This window comes from Numenius arquata, chromosome 5, assembly GCF_964106895.1.
Source record: "Numenius arquata chromosome 5, bNumArq3.hap1.1, whole genome shotgun sequence".
NCBI lineage: Eukaryota > Metazoa > Chordata > Aves > Charadriiformes > Scolopacidae > Numenius > Numenius arquata.
Genome location: NC_133580.1, coordinates 2,674,046 through 2,691,056, shown reverse-complemented (window position 1 = coordinate 2,691,056; position 17,011 = coordinate 2,674,046). Strand labels below are relative to the sequence as shown.

Below are 17,011 nucleotides of genomic sequence, written 5' to 3'. Positions count from 1 at the left end.
GGGACATTCAGAACCTCCCTGGTTTTTCAGACACCAACACGTGCATCCCAGAGAAAACAATCCCAGGATGCAAAACTGTCAACTCAACATGCGCACCATAGCCCCGGGATACTGGTGTTATCACATTCCTGGCAAAAGCCCACAGAAAGAATCAGATGTCCAGGAAATAACATTAAAAAAAAATCCTAGCAGCATGGAAAAGACCCACATCTCACCACAGTTCCACCAGGCAGGGGCTCCCGGTTACTGCTCTCCAGCAGTTTTCACTGCAGGAGAGACTATAGAGGACACTCAAAAATCGCTGTTATCTGGGCTGCGTTGGATTAAGGGAATGTATTCCGAAGGAGAAGGTCCCTAAATGCTCTCTCGCCTTTACTGTTGAGGAAGCTAGAGCTCAGGTAACCCTCACGCTTTTACAGAGCAGCTCTACAGAATGAAAGGTGGCGCAGCAGGAATAAAAATCTCCGGTGCTTTAAGCCTTGAAAATTAAATCCACATTAAACACCATCGAGTAGCCAGTGCCCCGGGGGTACTGATCCCCAAACACACATTTAATACACGATACTATGCACTGAGATGCTGAGTTCGAGTTTGGATAGGAGATAAAAATATACAAGCTCTTGGAATTTCATATTTCTGGGCTGCAAAAGAGTTTAATGCAAAAGATAAGGTTTCTGCATTGCAGACATTTTTCTTCCTATTAAATATATAATTTATTTGGTCATCAATGTGAAGAGACTTTATCTAAAAGCAGGCTTTAAGAGGAAAACGTGTAGTGTCCTTGAAAAAGAGCACAGAATAGCTATAGCAACAAAAATAAGGCTCAGTAAAACCAATAGTGAACGCCCATTCAACCCCCGTCTAGTGGAGCTGGCATCTCCCAGAATAACGAAGCTTGCATTAACGGAAAGCACTGCTGGACACATACGTGTTATCATGCCAGGAGAAGCTCAGCGAGGCCAAGAAAACATTCTGTGAGTAATACACACTTAAAGAAGAAAACTATAAACAATAGTTATGGAACTATGCACTTTAACCAGGGCTACGAACATTCCTACATCAACAGAAAGCTATTTTATTCTATTAAGGGTTCGATGTAAACGTGGCAGCCTCAAAGCTTCTGCAGTATTTCTAAGAGAAAATAACCCACCTCTAAATCATAATTAATAGGCACATAAAAGAAAACCAGACGGTACCCTTCAGAATCTATAATGACATCTACAGTGCTTAAGGCATTGGCCAACACCAAGCATCCCACCTTTACTTGAGTGAATACTGGAGATTACAAGGTCACCCTTCAGCAGAAAGCTGGTGGAAGGTCCCAGCTGGGGTAAACCAGCACCTTTCCTCTGAAACCAGCTAGTCCCACTTGGGCCACCGACAGCCTGGCCCATAGACATTTTTATTTACCCAACTGAAGACAACTGGGGGCTCAAGCCCTCATCATGCTACGGCCCAAAGCCTTCTCGCTGCAGAGGGTCTCTCAGCCTGAAGCCCTGCACTACTCCAGCTCCTCTGGAATTCCATACCTTTCCAGCAGCACAAGCAACAAACCACAATCAGCTTTTGAGGAGTCTTTTTTATTAAGATAAATCCAGCAAAATTCCTAACAGTGGGTACATACAACCAACCTGCCCTTTTAAAAGAAATGTTTGTATTTCATTTAAAAACATGATTACACTTTTTTTTTTATTTATTTATTTTTCAAAACTGACAAAATAAAATTACATTTGGGAAACAACAGATTTCCAGCTCTTAGGTTTTTCATGAAAATAGCTCACCTTCTTTATAAAAGCAACCCACAGAACCACTGGAATGTTTAACACGGTTATTTGTTTTGAGACCTCCCCACTTTAAGAAACCATACAACACATACAAGGGAAAAATTAAAATCTGAAGTCTGTAAGCATGACTTACACAAAAAGGGACACACTGACAGAAGTCAAAAGCTACCACCACTTATTCTTTCCATGTACCATACAAACTATTACAATCACAAAATTTAAAAACAATGATTTTTTTTTGTTTTGTTTTGTTTGTTAGGGATTTAATTCCCAAGTAACCGAGATGAAGATGTTCCATAATTAAATTCATGCTAAAAAAACCTGCATTTATAAAATAGTTGATAAAAATATTCCTCTCTGTTAACAATACAGCATGGAGGTACGGATACCAAATGATGGAGATATAGGGCAGGGTTAACATTACTCGGACTTGGCTTCCTTATCATCAGATGCTTCAGCAGCTGGTGCCTATAAAAGTGTTTGGGAAGAATAGAAATATTATTCGTAATGCTAATGGGATTCCATTCTAACAAGCATCAAAGAGAGTCCAGGTTGTTAGCACACACACGGACAACATTTTGTGTAGATAAGACGAGAATGCCCGGCTACTACAGAAAGTATCAACACAACAACGTGTCGGTTGATAATTCCAACAACTAAAACACAGATGAGTAGTAATTGATAATCGAGTTAATTTTGGAATGTTAAGTGCCTCCAAAGAGGCAGAAGTTTAGAAAGTATTTTAGATTAGGACCAATCACATGCCAGGGAAAGTTCAAGTCCTAATCTCCGTAAAGCACAGGGAAGTGTAAGAATTACACTTAAAACTTAAAACACATAAAACTGCGATACTTGTCTGTTGTCCAAACTGTGGGGAAATTGGTTCTCACCTGCTTTCTATAAAAATGCCTGCTATTACTTTTTAAGCCAACAAATCAAAATTGCAAAGCTCCTATCAAAGATCCTTTGAACTACATTAGGCCCACAGTAATTTTTAGCAGAGAAGCTCCTGAATTAGTTTTAAAAATGAAAGAACAAACGACCCCTTAGCTGGATAATGATACTCAACACATGCAGAGAGATCCCTGTAAATCAAAAGCAACAGAGCACGCAACAGGCTGGTCTGTGCCTACAGGGGCAAAGGGAGCCCGCAGCAAACGTTGCGCTTCTACGATCGGCAAGAAATCTGCTAGAAAAAGGCCACCAGAAGCTGACCAAAGCTTGTAGCTCCTGTCCTAGCAAATGGCAGCTCTTAGGAAAGTAGCTGACACAGTAAGAACCTGTAAGAAAGAGGCTTGCAGATCAAGAGACAAGACCGAGTTTATTTTGCAAATCTCGTTGAATTGTTCTGAGGCAAGAAGAATTGTTTTAAAGAATTGTGTAAAACTTAAAACCAGATTTCTGGCTCAGTACCAACCCGTGCTGAGCAGAAGAGGCAATCCAGCAGTCCAGAGAGGATATGCGAAGTCAGCTCAGGGCTGGATGACAATCTTACTGAGCTCTATTGTTCCCCAAATATTCTGCACTGCTCTTGTGCCAACCCGGAGAGGGACACTACGATAGCACAGACCACCTGTGGAAGGGCTCTAGCGTGTAGCAGGAATAAGTTTGAAGGAGAAGGCTACTCTTTCAGGCTCTCCCTGGGAGGTGCCCTGTGCAGGATAGCAGTGAAACACACCACCTTCTGACAAGGAGGCCCAACCGCTAGTTCCTGCAGATGTATTACCAATACCTCTGTGTTTATTCCCACGTTTACTGTAGCTAAAATACCTCATTAGTTTTGGTATCTCCATTTTCAGAGTGGTTTTCTTCTTTAGCATCCTCTTGTTTAGTTTCATCTTTGCCTTTGGCTCCTTTCTTCCCTTTTGTTGCTGCCTTTTTGTCCTCCTTTTTATCATTTGCTGCCTTTTCTTTCTGTTAAGAAAACAGACCGTGATATGGTGAACACTAATGTCCACCTTGTACATCTGCATACACACATTCTCAACTCTAAAACCGTCAGTTCTACACACACTGAACTTCCTATTGACAAAGAGGAGATGAAAGTTTCTAAGGAGAAGTGCTTTCCTTCTATTCCGTCCTGAATGTGCTACTGGGAAGGGCATAATATAAAAGCAGCCATGGCTGGGGTTAAAAGAATTCCGATTTTAAATAGGCATTCAATTAAATTAGCTAAAAAATGTTGGAGTTGAACTGGCCTGTATTTCTGCTGTGCTGCTGAAAGGCATACCACAGAACAAAAAGAACATGTACAACTAGTGGAAATACCAGAATACTTCAGATGTGCTATTAATGCCTATTTAGAAAACTGTAACAAAGCTGTAGTCAAAGGACTTTGCCCCCTCCCTGCCAGAAATATTCCTTACTATAATAAACCATTTGTGTGATAGACAAGTTGGGGGCTCAACAGCATCACTTCAATAACAGCAAGAACTTTGCATTTATTATTTAAGCGCAGTTTCTTATACGTTGATCAGACTAAATCAAAACAAAACTCGATGCCACAACTTCTGTAGTAATAGTTTTCTCGATGGCAAGGTCAGATCCTGACCCCAATACAGTAAAAAAGACTCTCATTAGTTTCACTGCTGAGGATCTGCCTCTTGCTGCCAATAAGTAACTGCACTAAGCGAAGTAGCTTAGTTCCTCGCTTGATTAACCTACTTCCAGCAAAGGAACCATAAATATCTGCAAAATCACTACTCACAGGTAAGTGAAGATAAACAGATAATTACTGAACACATCTCTCTCTCTCTCTCTCCCCTCAGAAGATGAAGTTGTCTCAGAGACTAGAAGTTACAAAAGGGTACTTTCTTATTTCAACACCTCGCTTATTAGTGTGCAAAACTAATTCACATTAAAAATGAGCCACTTGCCAAGGGTAAACTCAGAGTACAAGGGGCAAAGTCACCTGATTCTTCAATGATACAGATGATTAAAAATTCACCAAAACTAACACCAAATCCCATAATAACGCAGAAAAATTAAGACAGGAGGTTGGTAGCACTCAAATGGGTGAGGGCCTCTTTCCTCTCCAACCTCCCACTCCCCAGCCTGACCTTTTTGAGAGATTTCAGCCCTCGTGGGAAACTCTACTACAATATGGTGTTAGGAGTTCCCTTCTCCTCACTTTGCACGAGCCTCTCATCCTCTCTGGGGACTCGCTTATCTGAGATACGTGGTGGCTCTTTGCGAGAGAAGGAAGAGAGTCACCAGAGGATGAAAGAGTTTGCCTCCGCTCACTCTTCTCCCCTCCGTTGGCTGGATGGGCCTCCAACTTTCAGGAGTTTGGCAGTAAGATTTAGAACTGTGATACCACTATGGCACTGGTTTGCTGTCACTTAAACAGACCTCATCAGAGCTTTGAAGCACACATTAGTCCACTGTGAAGTGTTCCTCCAGCAGCACCAGTAAGCTCCAAACTCCCGAGCACAGGCACGTTAAACACTTGCTCTTCCAATGTAAGCCATAAAAGATTTTTCAAGACTTGGGGTTGTTTGAAGAAGGGTATCTTTTCCCTTACCCCATAAAAAAAAAAAACAAAAAAAACCAAAAAAAAACCCCAAACCCCAAAAGAATTAACAGAGCTAAAACTGTAATTCTGTGTACCCACTCTCTGCTGGTAAAGCTCCTCTTAAGAAAGGATTTGAGGAGAATCCATAGAAACTGGCTTCCGTGGCTGGACTCAGACCGGAGAGAAAGCGTCTCGCAGCACACAGCTGCCCGAGGAACCCAGGATCTTTGCTCTGTTCTGCAAGATCCGTGGCTTCTGGGGACAAGTAAACAGCTATTCCATAAGGGACCAAGCCTCCTTCCACAACCGGGTGAGTCCAGGAAAAAAATACTCAAGGAGATAATGTTATTTTTCAACTTCCAACCTTCTTCCATCCTCTCAGGTAGTTCTGAGCTAATACCATTCTATTAATTTTCCTGAATAATTCTTCTATACAGATGGCAACATCAAATCTGCATTAAAGGTATGTGTTTTGTAAAGTGTTTTACTTTTTTCCCAGCTCTATGCTTTTCAATAAAGGTGAGTTTAAAAGGTGAAGTCTATTCTGACACATCAAAAGAACATTTAAAGAACCTGACGGCTGCAAAGTTAAGCATTTGGGGGAAACAACGATTAAAGATGCCTGCACAATTCTTACTACATACCCCTTTGCATAAATATTGATCCAGTATTAGGAGCTCTAGAGAGCCAAAAATGCAACTCAAGTATCCTGGCTTCAAACCAGCACTTTAGAAGCAAGAGGACCAGCATTTCCCAGTCCAACTGGGAGCAATGTGCGGGGCAACGACCAAGGCACCACTCCCAGTGGAACTAAATGATCCCAGAGGGAGACCGCTTCTGCACTAAAGGATCAAACTAAGTTTTGACAACCACAGCCCTCAACCTCTGAATGCATGTTTTCGCAACTTTTAAGATTCTGTTAACACAGCTTTTGTGTATAAACCCCGAGATGTTTCCATAAAAATAAAAAAGCAAACTTGGCAAAAAAAAAGAAAATACCAACAACGTGCATCGTATGCAACTGCACTGACCTCTGTGTGAGCCATCACAGAGGCTGAAGCCAGGGCTTTTAGATCCCCAAGCCACCTCTCTGCCACTTGGGCTGGAAAAGCAACCAGTGGTGAACCCACCAGTGGTAGGTTCTCCTCTTCCCGGGGGACCAGCCACCAGAGGGAGACGCAACCCAGAGCGCGCCAGCCGCTCGCACCACAGGAATGCTGAGCAGCAGGGTCCCCAGGTTCCCCTGCTGCTCCGGAATGGGATCTAGAAATCCGGCTGCACAACCAAGACGCAGATGTGAAAAGCTTGCTCTGCGCACCGCTGCGATTACAGAGCTGAGATGCGGAGTCCCCAAAACAACAACCAGGGTTCTCCTTCTTGCCCATTTTTTCATGGTATCTCTGCTGTTCCATACAGTAGGACTTGGAGGCAGAACAGTTTTCATCATCTGGGAGTTTCCTGGGCCATATGCAATTGCAAAGCCTTTTAAATGTACAGAAAAGAGTTCCTGGTTCCCAGCCCGTCATCCCCGTCTGTAATTAAGCATCCCTTGCACCTGTGCTTTGCCCATATCACCATCCAAAACCAGAACGCATGATGGGAACAGGTTAAAAAGAACGCTGAAGTTTTGCTGATGGGTGGTTTTCTTTCCCAGCTGCAAAATCCTACTACAATCTGAGTATTTACAGATATATCTAAAAAAAGCACTGCAAACTGTGGTTGTTGGGGAAGTTTGTGACAGGACGGGGGTATAAAGAAATACCTCATGGATTGCAGAGCTGTCGCCTTGTTAAATTTCAAACTGTTGCTCCAAAGCAAAAAGCTTTAAACAGTTTCTTTTTTAACCGTACTGTCAGATATGCCAGTATTTTTGATATTTCTCAAAATATCCACCTTAAGGAAACGGGTATGTAGAACTTTATCTCCAGTGATTAAAATCTGATAAACTGATAACTAACTGGAAAGAGCGCCTTTGAATGAAAACATAGTAAGAAACTGTAATTAAAAGCATGATTTTCAATGCCTTCTCTAATTGAGTCTCTGATCTCCATTCAAGGCATCATTTTCCCAACAATGCATTATATGAAACTTCAGAAGAGCCTTGCAAGGGAAGCAGTAAAGCCTTACCACAACTGATTTAAAATCTGCTCCGTTTACCACATTCCCTCAGTAGGAATTGGATAAAATGATCTTTACATCTTTCACGTTCTTTTTAACTCACGTAATTCTATCTTAAATCTATTAAAGAAAATATGAAAAACCAAAACAGTTAGTTGAGGATGGTTTTTTGCCCCCCTATGAACACCTTGAGAAAGAAAAGTGTAACTTCAGTTCAAGAGATCTCACTTACCTTAGGTGCTGCCTTTTTGGGCTTTGGCTCCGGTTTAGGCGGAGCAGGTTTCTGTACAAAACAAACATAAGAAACAGAGTCAGATGAAGGCTAGAAATGTTTTAGCAATATGTTGGTAAATTCTGCAAACTATTCAAACAAAAAACAGTTTAGAGCTGACTGCTTCATTCTGCAGTATAAAGGAGTAAATGTCACAGACAGATCGGTATCTTTCATTATCCAAACCATTATCTTTCATTATTCTTCATGCATGTTACGGCGGTTACAGTACAGAAGCTGGTGGTAGTAGTACTAAGTGGATCATTACAGCACCTGGGTGTTACTGTCTGCTGTGAAGGCAAGTGTGTGTCAAAAATGAAAGGTATTAACACTTGGACGTAACTCCATGTATGCACATTTTACCTTTCCCTAAAATTAAGTTCTTTCTTTTTTAAACAGCAACCATTATCCACTTGGCATTTCCAAGATGGCTTAAAAAAAGGGCCGGGTGTACTAAGTGTCTGTAAAAAAGGATGCCAAGAGCCTGTTTAAGGCTGTGACTTTGGGCTGAACTCTACCGCATGACAGAGATTTACACCCTCGAGGTCTCAGTTTACCCAACAGTTGGGCCTGCAAAATTAATGGGCAAATTACAAGTATAAGGAAAGAGCAGGTAATTTGTAGAGCTATGAGCAGGTTTTTTGTATGGAGAAGAGCTACAGAGAACAAATGCATCTTGAAATCAATATTCCTTGACTCTGGATAATCATGCATCCAGACTGAACGTTATCTAACACAGATGTTGTATCTCATGTGAAATGTCTAAAAGTAAACTTGGAATGTGTTGATACTCAAGGATTGGAAACATAGAATAGGAATTTTACTTTTAAATATCACATGCTTTCCACAATACTGGTGGAAGAACCCCAAATAGTTTCTCTGTAACTGTCCCCCAGAACTTAGCATCCCATGCGACGTAGTATTAAAAGCGTAAATAAAGATACTTACAGCGGATAGTCTAGCTGACCTTCTCTTTGGCTGTGTAAAGAAAGATGTGTCACTAAAATTCAGAGAGCATATAAAGAAGTGCTTTTTCAGAACTGCAGCCCAGAATAACATAGCACATACACTGCATCATGAAGCCCCATACGAATTTTAGGATTTAGGAAATTATGGGCATGATCACGGAATGGTTTGGGTTGGAAGGGACCTTAAAGATCATCCAGTGCCAACCCCCTGCCCTGGGCAGGGACACCTCCCACCACACCAGGTTGCTCAAAGCCCCATCCAGCCTGGCCTTGAACCCCTCCAGGGATGGGGCAGCCACAGCTTCTCTGGGCAACCTGGGCCAGGCTCTCACCACCCTCACAGCAAAGAATTTCTTCCTAATATCTAGTCTAAACTTTTCCTATCTCAGCTTAAAACTGTTCCCCCTCATCCTATGACTCCCCTCCCTGATCAAGAGTCCCTCCCAATCTCTCTTGGAGCCCCTTTAGGGACTGGAAGGGGCTCTAAGGTCTCCCCGGGGCCTTCTCTTCTCCAGGCTGAACGACTCCAACTCTCTCAGCCTGTCCTCACAGCAGAGGTGATGATGGCGATGACTTCCCAAAAAAGCGCAGCTTTGTTCAACAGCTCTCACTCTACGCCGCCGCCCTTTTACCCTTCCAGAGGTGCAAAGCGATAAAGTTTCTTTACTTTCAGGAGCTGTGCCGTTAAGGCTCTGCCACTGAGGCTGAAAGGGGACACTTTGGAAGCGACGGCCTCAGTGGCCGGGCCACCCAGCGCCCACCTCAGGCAACAGGCCCAGGGCTGGGCCTGGGCACCCCGAACCCAGAGGGCCTCCTAATTTCTGTGAAACGCCACAAAAACCCATGGCGGCATGGAAGCAGCAGCTCCTACCTCCTCCTTCGCCTCCCCTTCCGCTGGAGCCTGCAAAGGAAAAAGGGAGAGAAGGAGGTGAGAAGGCGGCGCCATCCCCTGAGGGGAGGCCGGAGCTGGGGAAGGGGAGGGGGGGGGGGGGGGGGGAAGGAGGGAGAAGAAGCTCGATGGCGGCCCCTTTCCGGCGGGACTACAACTCCCACAATGCCTCGGGGGCCCGCCGGGTCTACGTCACGGCGTTTGAAAAGTTCCCGCCAAATTACCTGCCCACAAACAAGGTCGTCGCCGGCCCCGCGCCAAGGACAATGTCGGCGATACGGGCCACGCCGCCATCGCGACCGCCCGCGGGGTTTCGGCCCGGCCCCGCCGCCCCCGGCCGGGGGCGGCGGGGCCGGGCCGAAGCCCCGCGGGCGAACGTGGAGTTTTGGGGGGGGGGGGGGGGGTGGTTCCCGGCGCGTGAGGACCGAACCGACGGGAGGGGGGGGGTTGGAGGGGTGTCCCGTTGTTGTCCCCCGATCCCAAATTCCTCATTCTAGCGGTAAATTCCCCTTTTTTTTTTTTTTTCCCGCCCCATTCCTCTTTCCATCCAAAGGTTGGGTTTTTGTTTTTTTTCCCTTTGGGTTTTTTTTTTCTTCTCTTTTTTATTTTTTTATATATTTAATTTTTTTTTTTTTTTTTTTTTTTTTCAAATTCTGCGCCGCCTAATGGCACCAAATTACCATTGCACAACCATCTGGTATGACAAGAAGTGGGAGAGGAGGAGAGAGAGAGAGAGAGAGAGGGAGAGGGAGGGAGAGAGAGGGAGGAAAAAAAAAAAAAAAAAAAAAAAAAAAAGAGAACAAAGGCAAACGCAGGAGAAAAGAAACACCGTTTAAACCCAAATCCACCCAGGGAAGGAAGCGATCTCCCTTCAAATGCTCCCGGAGGGGGTGGGGAGGGTTGGGGGGGGGGTTCGGGCGCGGGGTTTTTTTTTTTTTTGGGAGCTGGGGCTGGAGCCCTGGGTGGCGAGCGCCGTGTTCTCCACAGGGGCAGCAGCAGCGCTATGGCTGTTTGTAATCCAGCATGGAGACACCGCTCCGAGCCTTCTCCTTCCCAAACAAAACAGCCCAAAAAGTGAACTCGCGGCACCCACCCCCCCCCCCCAACCCCACCCCACACCACACACACACACACACACACCCCCCCCCCCCCCACACACACACCCCCCCCTCCCACCCTTCTCCCGCCGGTCCCGGCTCCGCTTTAGGACATGCACAAAAAAATTTAAAAAAATGCCGAAAAAAAAAAAAAAAACAAAAACCCACCACCACCCCCCCCCCAAAAAAAAAAAAAAACTCCACATCCACACACACGCGCGCGCGCAAATTTACAGCTAATTTTGCAAACGCCGCTTTAATCTCTCCCCTTCCTTCCCCATCTGTCTCCCCTATTTTTCCATTTTTTTTTATTATTTTTTTTTATTTTTATTTTTATTTTTTTTTACTTACCTTTCTTTTGGGCATAGTTGCACCTTAATAGTTGATTGCAAAATATATAGGTATAGATAGGTAGAAAAAAAAAAAAAAAAATAAATGTAACCACCGGAAAAAAAACTGTTTCAACCCTTCTGCAAAATTTATAAAAAAAAAAAAAAAAAAAAAGAAAAAAAAAAAAAAAAAGAAGGATGTATAAGGGACCAAGAGTTAATTGCAGCAGAAACTGAACAAAAAAAAATCCCCCCCTCTTTATTGCAAACAGTAAAATACACCAACACGCAACCAAACTGCATGAATGGGGAGCGCGAGATGGGCCCAGCCGCTGAGTGACGGCGGCGCCGGCCAATGGGGAGGCGGGAAACGGCCCGGGGGGCGGGGCGGTAGGCGGGGCGGTGGGCGGGGCGGCGGCCGTAGCGCGAGAGAGGCTGGCGGACGGAGGGCCGGCGGCTCTACGCTGTCTGCGCAGCCCGGCCGGCCTAAAGCGCGCGGTGAATACGGCGCCGCCGCGGGGAGGGCGCCGCCGGCAGCCCCGGCGCGGCCCGCGGGCTGGCGGTGAGGCGAGGCGGAAGAGGGGCAGCCCCAAACCCGCCGCTTCTGCCAGCGCCTCCGCGCGCTCCGCGTCCTGCCGCGGCGGCTGTAGATCCCGTCCCGTCGTCGTCGTTGTCGTCTTCTTCCCCCCCCCCCCCGCCGCCGCCTTTTCCCCCAGAGGCCGGGAAAGAAACTTCCCCGAAAGTTACCACAGGCCGCAGGACGACAACATGGCCGCCTCCTCGCTCGCCCGCCGCGCCGGGGCCCTGCGGCCTGGCGGGCGGCGGCGGAGGCCGTGGCGCCGGGGGGGGGAGCTGGGGTGGCCGCCGCCGCCGCCATCTCCCGCCTTAGCGGGGGCTGTGGGAAAGGGCCGTCCGACCCCCTTCACCACCCCCCCGCCCCGGTTACCTCAGCCCGCCGAGGGACCGCGGCCTTTGTCCGCTTCGGCCCCGCCGGGTAAAAAATGGGGTGAGCCCAGGGTGTAAGTGCCCGTGGGGCTGGGCAACAGCCGGCATGGGGTTTTCAAGCCCGGTTTGGGCTCTTAAGTTGCCTTTCGGTGTGTTGTATCTGGGCCGAAGCGTGTGAGATCTTTCCTGGTGCTGGGCCTGCGAGTTTGAGGTAGGCCATAAGGTGAAGTCTCAGGCTTCTGCACGGATTAAGGAAAACTTGCTCTTGTTTCCCTTGCAACTGTGGTTTCCATCAGGGTTTGTCCCATCTATTTTGTGTATTTCTTTGAGGAAAGCACACAGTGTGTATTAACAGCACCTTTAGGACTTAAGGGCTTTGCAACTAAGACTTAAAAGCTGCTGCTCTGAGGTGTGACTGTTCCTGCCAAAATAATCTCTAAAAACCTACAATAAAGGAGATTCTGCATTCTTTGATAGCTCGTTTCCCCACTTGACTGTCCTTAAAACTACAAAGTTTTCTCTAGCGTCCAAACTGCACTTTGGTTGTGAATTTAAGTTTCCCTTTGCCCAGTGTCTAGCAGATAAAAAGAACAATTAATAAGAATTAATAAGCATCAGTTTACACTAATGTTTTACATACTGTATTGTTTCACATAATATTATCATACTCTCCCTTAAACTTCATTTTTTTTTAGGCTAAACAAGTTCTCATGGGGCTCATGATCTCACAGGCCGTATTTTCTAAACCTTTTATCATTCTTAGGCTGCTCTGGACTCCTCAACTTCACATTCTTCCGTACATCTATATCCAATAATCAGGTTAATTAGGTAACCTATCTCAGTGTGGCATTTGCCGAGTTTGCAATAGCATCACCGTGTTGGTTCAGATTCTTCTGATCCCCTGTAATCCCCGGATCCCTTTCAGTGCTGCTCTCTGAACAGCTGTCCCCCCCCTATTCTTGACAAATTCACAGTGACTTTTTGATTTGTCACTTTTTACGTTTACTTCATTCTCAAAAGTGCTTATATGTCGGTAGTTTATTATCTTCCCGAACTTTGCAGTTAAGCTGAGCTGTTTTCCATCCACGGATTCACCTTTCTCCCCCTTCCTCCAGTAAGCTTAGAACCATCAAATGCCATGGGGTTTTTTTGTTGATACACAACAATTATTCAAAAATGTCTATGACCGGCCTCCTAAATACCGGGGAGTGTATTTTCCAGGCACTGCTGATCTCGGTGTGACCACATAACCAAATGCAATTCGGTCTGTTCCTTCCTGCAGCTACCTGTTGCTGTCACCTTCCTAAAAAGTCGGGTTGAGTAACTGGTGGCAATTCACTTTATTTGAAGGCTGAGGCAAAGAAGACGCAGCTTTTTTTTCGTGTGCCTTCCTTTATTTGTTCTCCTTTTCTGTCAGTAATAAGATTTTCTTTTGTTTTGCTCCTACTTCCAGTGTGTCTAAGGAGAACATGTTCCTATATCCTTCTTTGTTCTTTCCTCGCTGTAACTAATTTTGGACCTTTGTCTCTCATTTTGTTCCTACATGCTCGTGCTATTCCTTTCTACTAACGCTTAGTTTTCTGCTGGTTTCCACTTTTTGCACAATTTAGAAAGGCTTATGTATTTTTAAAGCTGCCATTACAGCTACGTGGTGCTTTTGTTCATCTTCACGTTGGCCTTCAATGTGCTTCCTGTCTTTCTTCCACGTTTGGATGGATTTACGTTCTATCAATGGGTTTCTTTCTCTCATTACCTGTTAATCGTCCCATTTTCAAGTTCTCCTGTATCAATCATGATTTTAAATAGCGTTTCCAATCGTTTTCTCCATCTTCTGAACTAAAAATTGTCTGAAATAAGTTTCAGGAGCTCTTAGTTTTCTTTCAAGACTCTGTGTCCAATAGCAGAAGTTCTTCGTTACCAACAAGGTTTGGGCTTCAGTGGCTTTTGTCAGTCACCTTGAAAAGTTTCGCCTGTCTCCCTGCAGTTACTGTTTCACTCTTTCTCTATTCTGTGAGAAGGCTTTGTACATTTGTGGAAGAAGAACAGGAATTTGTTGAAGAATGTGTCAATACTCCTGAACAACTGGGATGACGAGCAATTTGTTTGAAAGCTTGGATCCAAGTGTGTGCTGGAAATTAAGCACAGGTTTAGACTTCACTACTAATATTTCCATTACGTTTGCTCTGCCTTCCTTTTCACTTTTGTGCTTTTTCAAACGTTTTGACTTCTCTAAAAATGTTCATTAAACCACAAACCAACTTTAATAATCATTAATTAGAAGATCGCTTCCCTCTGTATAGATAGGATAAGTTTCTGCAAGATGCTGTTATGCTGAAAGCATAAAAGGCTGTTACTGTGCAGACCTATAGAAAATTACAGACCTGTAATCCTGTATCCTGTAGCCTATGGATATTCTAAACACTTTTCCTTCAGGCCAAGTGGAAGGAGCAATTAAATATTCCTTTCTGCAATAATAACTGGAAAGAATAGGAAGTCCCATATCAAATCAATGGGGAGGTGGCCATGGCTGGTTGAATTTTCTTCTAAATCACAGAAGTAGCTGGATGTTTATCTGTGACCAAATCTAAGCAGCAGGTAAAAGAAGCCTGGCCGTGCGTGCCCGTGCCATGAAGACCTTCTGTCCTTGCTCTCCACCTTTGTTGTTCAAGCAGAGGAGGCTGTGGTTCCACCATCGTTAATACAGCAGAACGAATCTGACCCAGAGAGGGAGCAGGCTCACTACGACATTCGTCACCCCACAGGTATGGAGCCTGCTTTATGACTATATGGTGGCTTTACATCGGGTGTGGAAAGACAAAAAGCATTTGATGACATGTTAGAATAGCACGGATAGACCTAATCTGGCACACAGACTGCCAGGACAAAACTAACCAGTAAAACCTTTTTGATAAATTAAGCCTAGGAGAGTAAATTTATTCTGGATTATTAGTTTGTACCATGTGACCTTTTTTGGCACTTTTTATTCAGTACAAAAAAGACCTCAACCTGAATTTATGATACCGTGTCACCGGACTATGTCAAGAGTAAATCACAGCAACGAAACAGAAATTAATCTGGTTTGTGCTACTGTTTCCATGAGAAAGCTTCATGCTGCTTCTATGAGCATAGGTGGTATTTGAACCACGTTATTGACTCCAGAGGTAAAAACATCCAGTCTGCACACAGAAAAATACGACTATGTGTCGTGGTTTAACCCCAGCCAGCAACTAGGATCCTGCAGCCGCCTGCTCACTCCCCCTTCCCCACCCAGAAGGGTAGGGAGAAGAAGGAGAAAAGGAGAGGAAAGGGGAAAAAAACCCTCATGGGTTGAGGTAAAGACAGTTTAATAGAACAATAATGAAAAAGGAAAATATCAATAATAATTATAACGGTAAAAGAATATACAAGACACGAGTCACTGTCACCGCCCAGTGAATTGGTTGTCCAGCTCAACCCGAGCAGTGGTGGCCGATTCCCATCACCAGCCAACCTCCATTTATATTCCAAGCATAACATCTATGGTACAGAATATTCCATAATTCTGTCTATGCTCTTTCCCATCTTCTATAGGAAGCTGAAAAAAATCCTCGACTAGTATAAACATCACTTAGCAACAACTAAACCAATATGCATTATTGACATTCCTTTCATCCCAAATCTGAAAACGCAGCAACCACTAGAAGGAAAATTAACTCTTATCTCAGCTGAAACCAGGACACTGTGTCCCAACAAAACTAACCCACACAGCCTGCACTCCAAACAGTCACTCTGAACGGCCCACGCTGAACTTACAGAGCAATGCCCAAATGTTGAGTAATATTTAGCAAGTTGGGAACTTACAAACAACCCAAGTGCCTGGAAAGACGTTCAGACTGAAACTATCATGACTCAGTCCAGTTTTTGACCCCTAATCTTTGCAAAATCAGGCAAGACTGAGGCAACTCGATTTTGATAGCCCAGTGGCCTGACTCCTGGCTCTTCTGGGCCTATTGACCAGTCACCTCGGGGATCTACATCTCTCCAACATCCTCTGAGGTGCTGTTAACCACATCTTGAACGCTGGATGGTTTTCAAGGTGTTTGCTCGTTCACAATCTCAATATTGATTGCAACGAAAACTTTAATGGTTATTATTTTGGGACCGTGAGGGTGTAAGTCTGTTGGTTGGTTTAAAATTCTCCCTGAGTCTGTCTGTTCATCTTCAGTAAAACCTTCAGCTTAGCTACAGCTTCCTGCCTAGTCCCCAGTAGTAAAGGGGATGACTGCAAGCACCAAAGTAAATGCTGACTTTTATTAAGCACAAAATACAGATAAGAAGAAATTTCAATCCGCTGCAGTCAGACAAGCCGACTGTCAGCAGCAAGTTTGTCTTTTAGTTATTTCTTACTTTCAGTTTTGATTCTTTGAAAGAAGATGTAATTTGGAAAAGCAGTCAAAACTAAGACTACTAAAATGAAGCCAGAAAAAGCACAGAAGAAAAATGAGTCGTTTCATCAGCTCATCGGTTGCCAACACTGTCTTCATTTTTGCCTTTTCCTCCACAATTCTGGCCCAGTGTGCTCTGCTGAACAGGTCTCAAAGGCTTGATAACTGCCATCATGGTAACGATTCTCTCTCTTCGAAACTCTGAGGTTATGGCAGTGCGCGTGAGAAGAGAAAGGTGAGTCTGAAGAGCGGCAAAAGCCACGTGTGCGGACGAAATGTTGCCAGTTCCTGGCTGTGCATGAAGCACTGCTCCGAGTCCTGTCCCCAGAACTGGGATACGCCTTTATGGCAAGGTCGCACCGTGGCAAGAAATGCAAACGCCGTTCCGGGATGTGTAAATAATATAATCTGCAAAACAAGAACAACTTCCCGGGAGCTACAGGCAGGATTCATCTATCCAAAAGCAGATGCTTACGTTCGAGTTAGTTGTCTGGACTCCTTGTGTAGTCAGCAGAGAAAAGCAGGTACCTTCGGGGTCTGGTGCACTCCATTCTAGGCCAGATGTGCAATCTGGCATTATAAACCAGAAAATGCATTTTTTTAACACAAGGGAGATTATTAACAGGTTTGGTGACTTCTCAACATAGAAATAAGTGGAAGTGCCTTACTATC

The 17,011-nt window shown here is 44.7% G+C and overlaps 1 protein-coding gene across 2 annotated transcripts; it reads right to left on the bottom strand.

Moving 5' to 3' along the window:
- Positions 1–1,561: 1,561 nt before the first annotated feature.
- HMGN5 (high mobility group nucleosome binding domain 5) lies at positions 1,562–11,109 on the bottom strand. Of its 2 annotated transcripts, XM_074147981.1 has the most exons (6): positions 10,993–11,109; positions 9,527–9,556; positions 8,636–8,665; positions 7,649–7,699; positions 3,555–3,698; positions 1,562–2,252 (listed from the first exon to the last, which is right to left on the bottom strand). In XM_074147981.1, exons 1-6 carry the CDS (start codon positions 11,005–11,007, stop codon positions 2,205–2,207), a joined length of 318 nt encoding a protein of 105 aa, XP_074004082.1. In that variant the 5' UTR covers positions 11,008–11,109; the 3' UTR covers positions 1,562–2,204. The 2 variants fall into 2 exon arrangements, with proteins under 2 accessions (XP_074004082.1, XP_074004080.1); XM_074147979.1 differs by lacking the exon at positions 10,993–11,109 and having other exon boundaries at positions 9,527–9,700.
- Positions 11,110–17,011: the final 5,902 nt, after the last annotated feature.

Excerpts from the sequence above, each read along its gene's own strand:
- HMGN5 (XM_074147979.1), bottom strand. The coding sequence starts at position 9,601 with ATGGCGCCGCCTTCTCACCTCCTTCTCTCCCTTTTTCCTTTGCAGGCT. Across the intron at positions 7,700-8,635 it reads GGTCAGCTAGACTATCCGCT|AAACCTGCTCCGCCTAAACC; the intron begins GTAAGTATCTTT and ends TGTTTTGTACAG. Across the intron at positions 2,253-3,554 it reads GAGATACCAAAACTAATGAG|GCACCAGCTGCTGAAGCATC; the intron begins GTATTTTAGCTA and ends ACACTTTTATAG.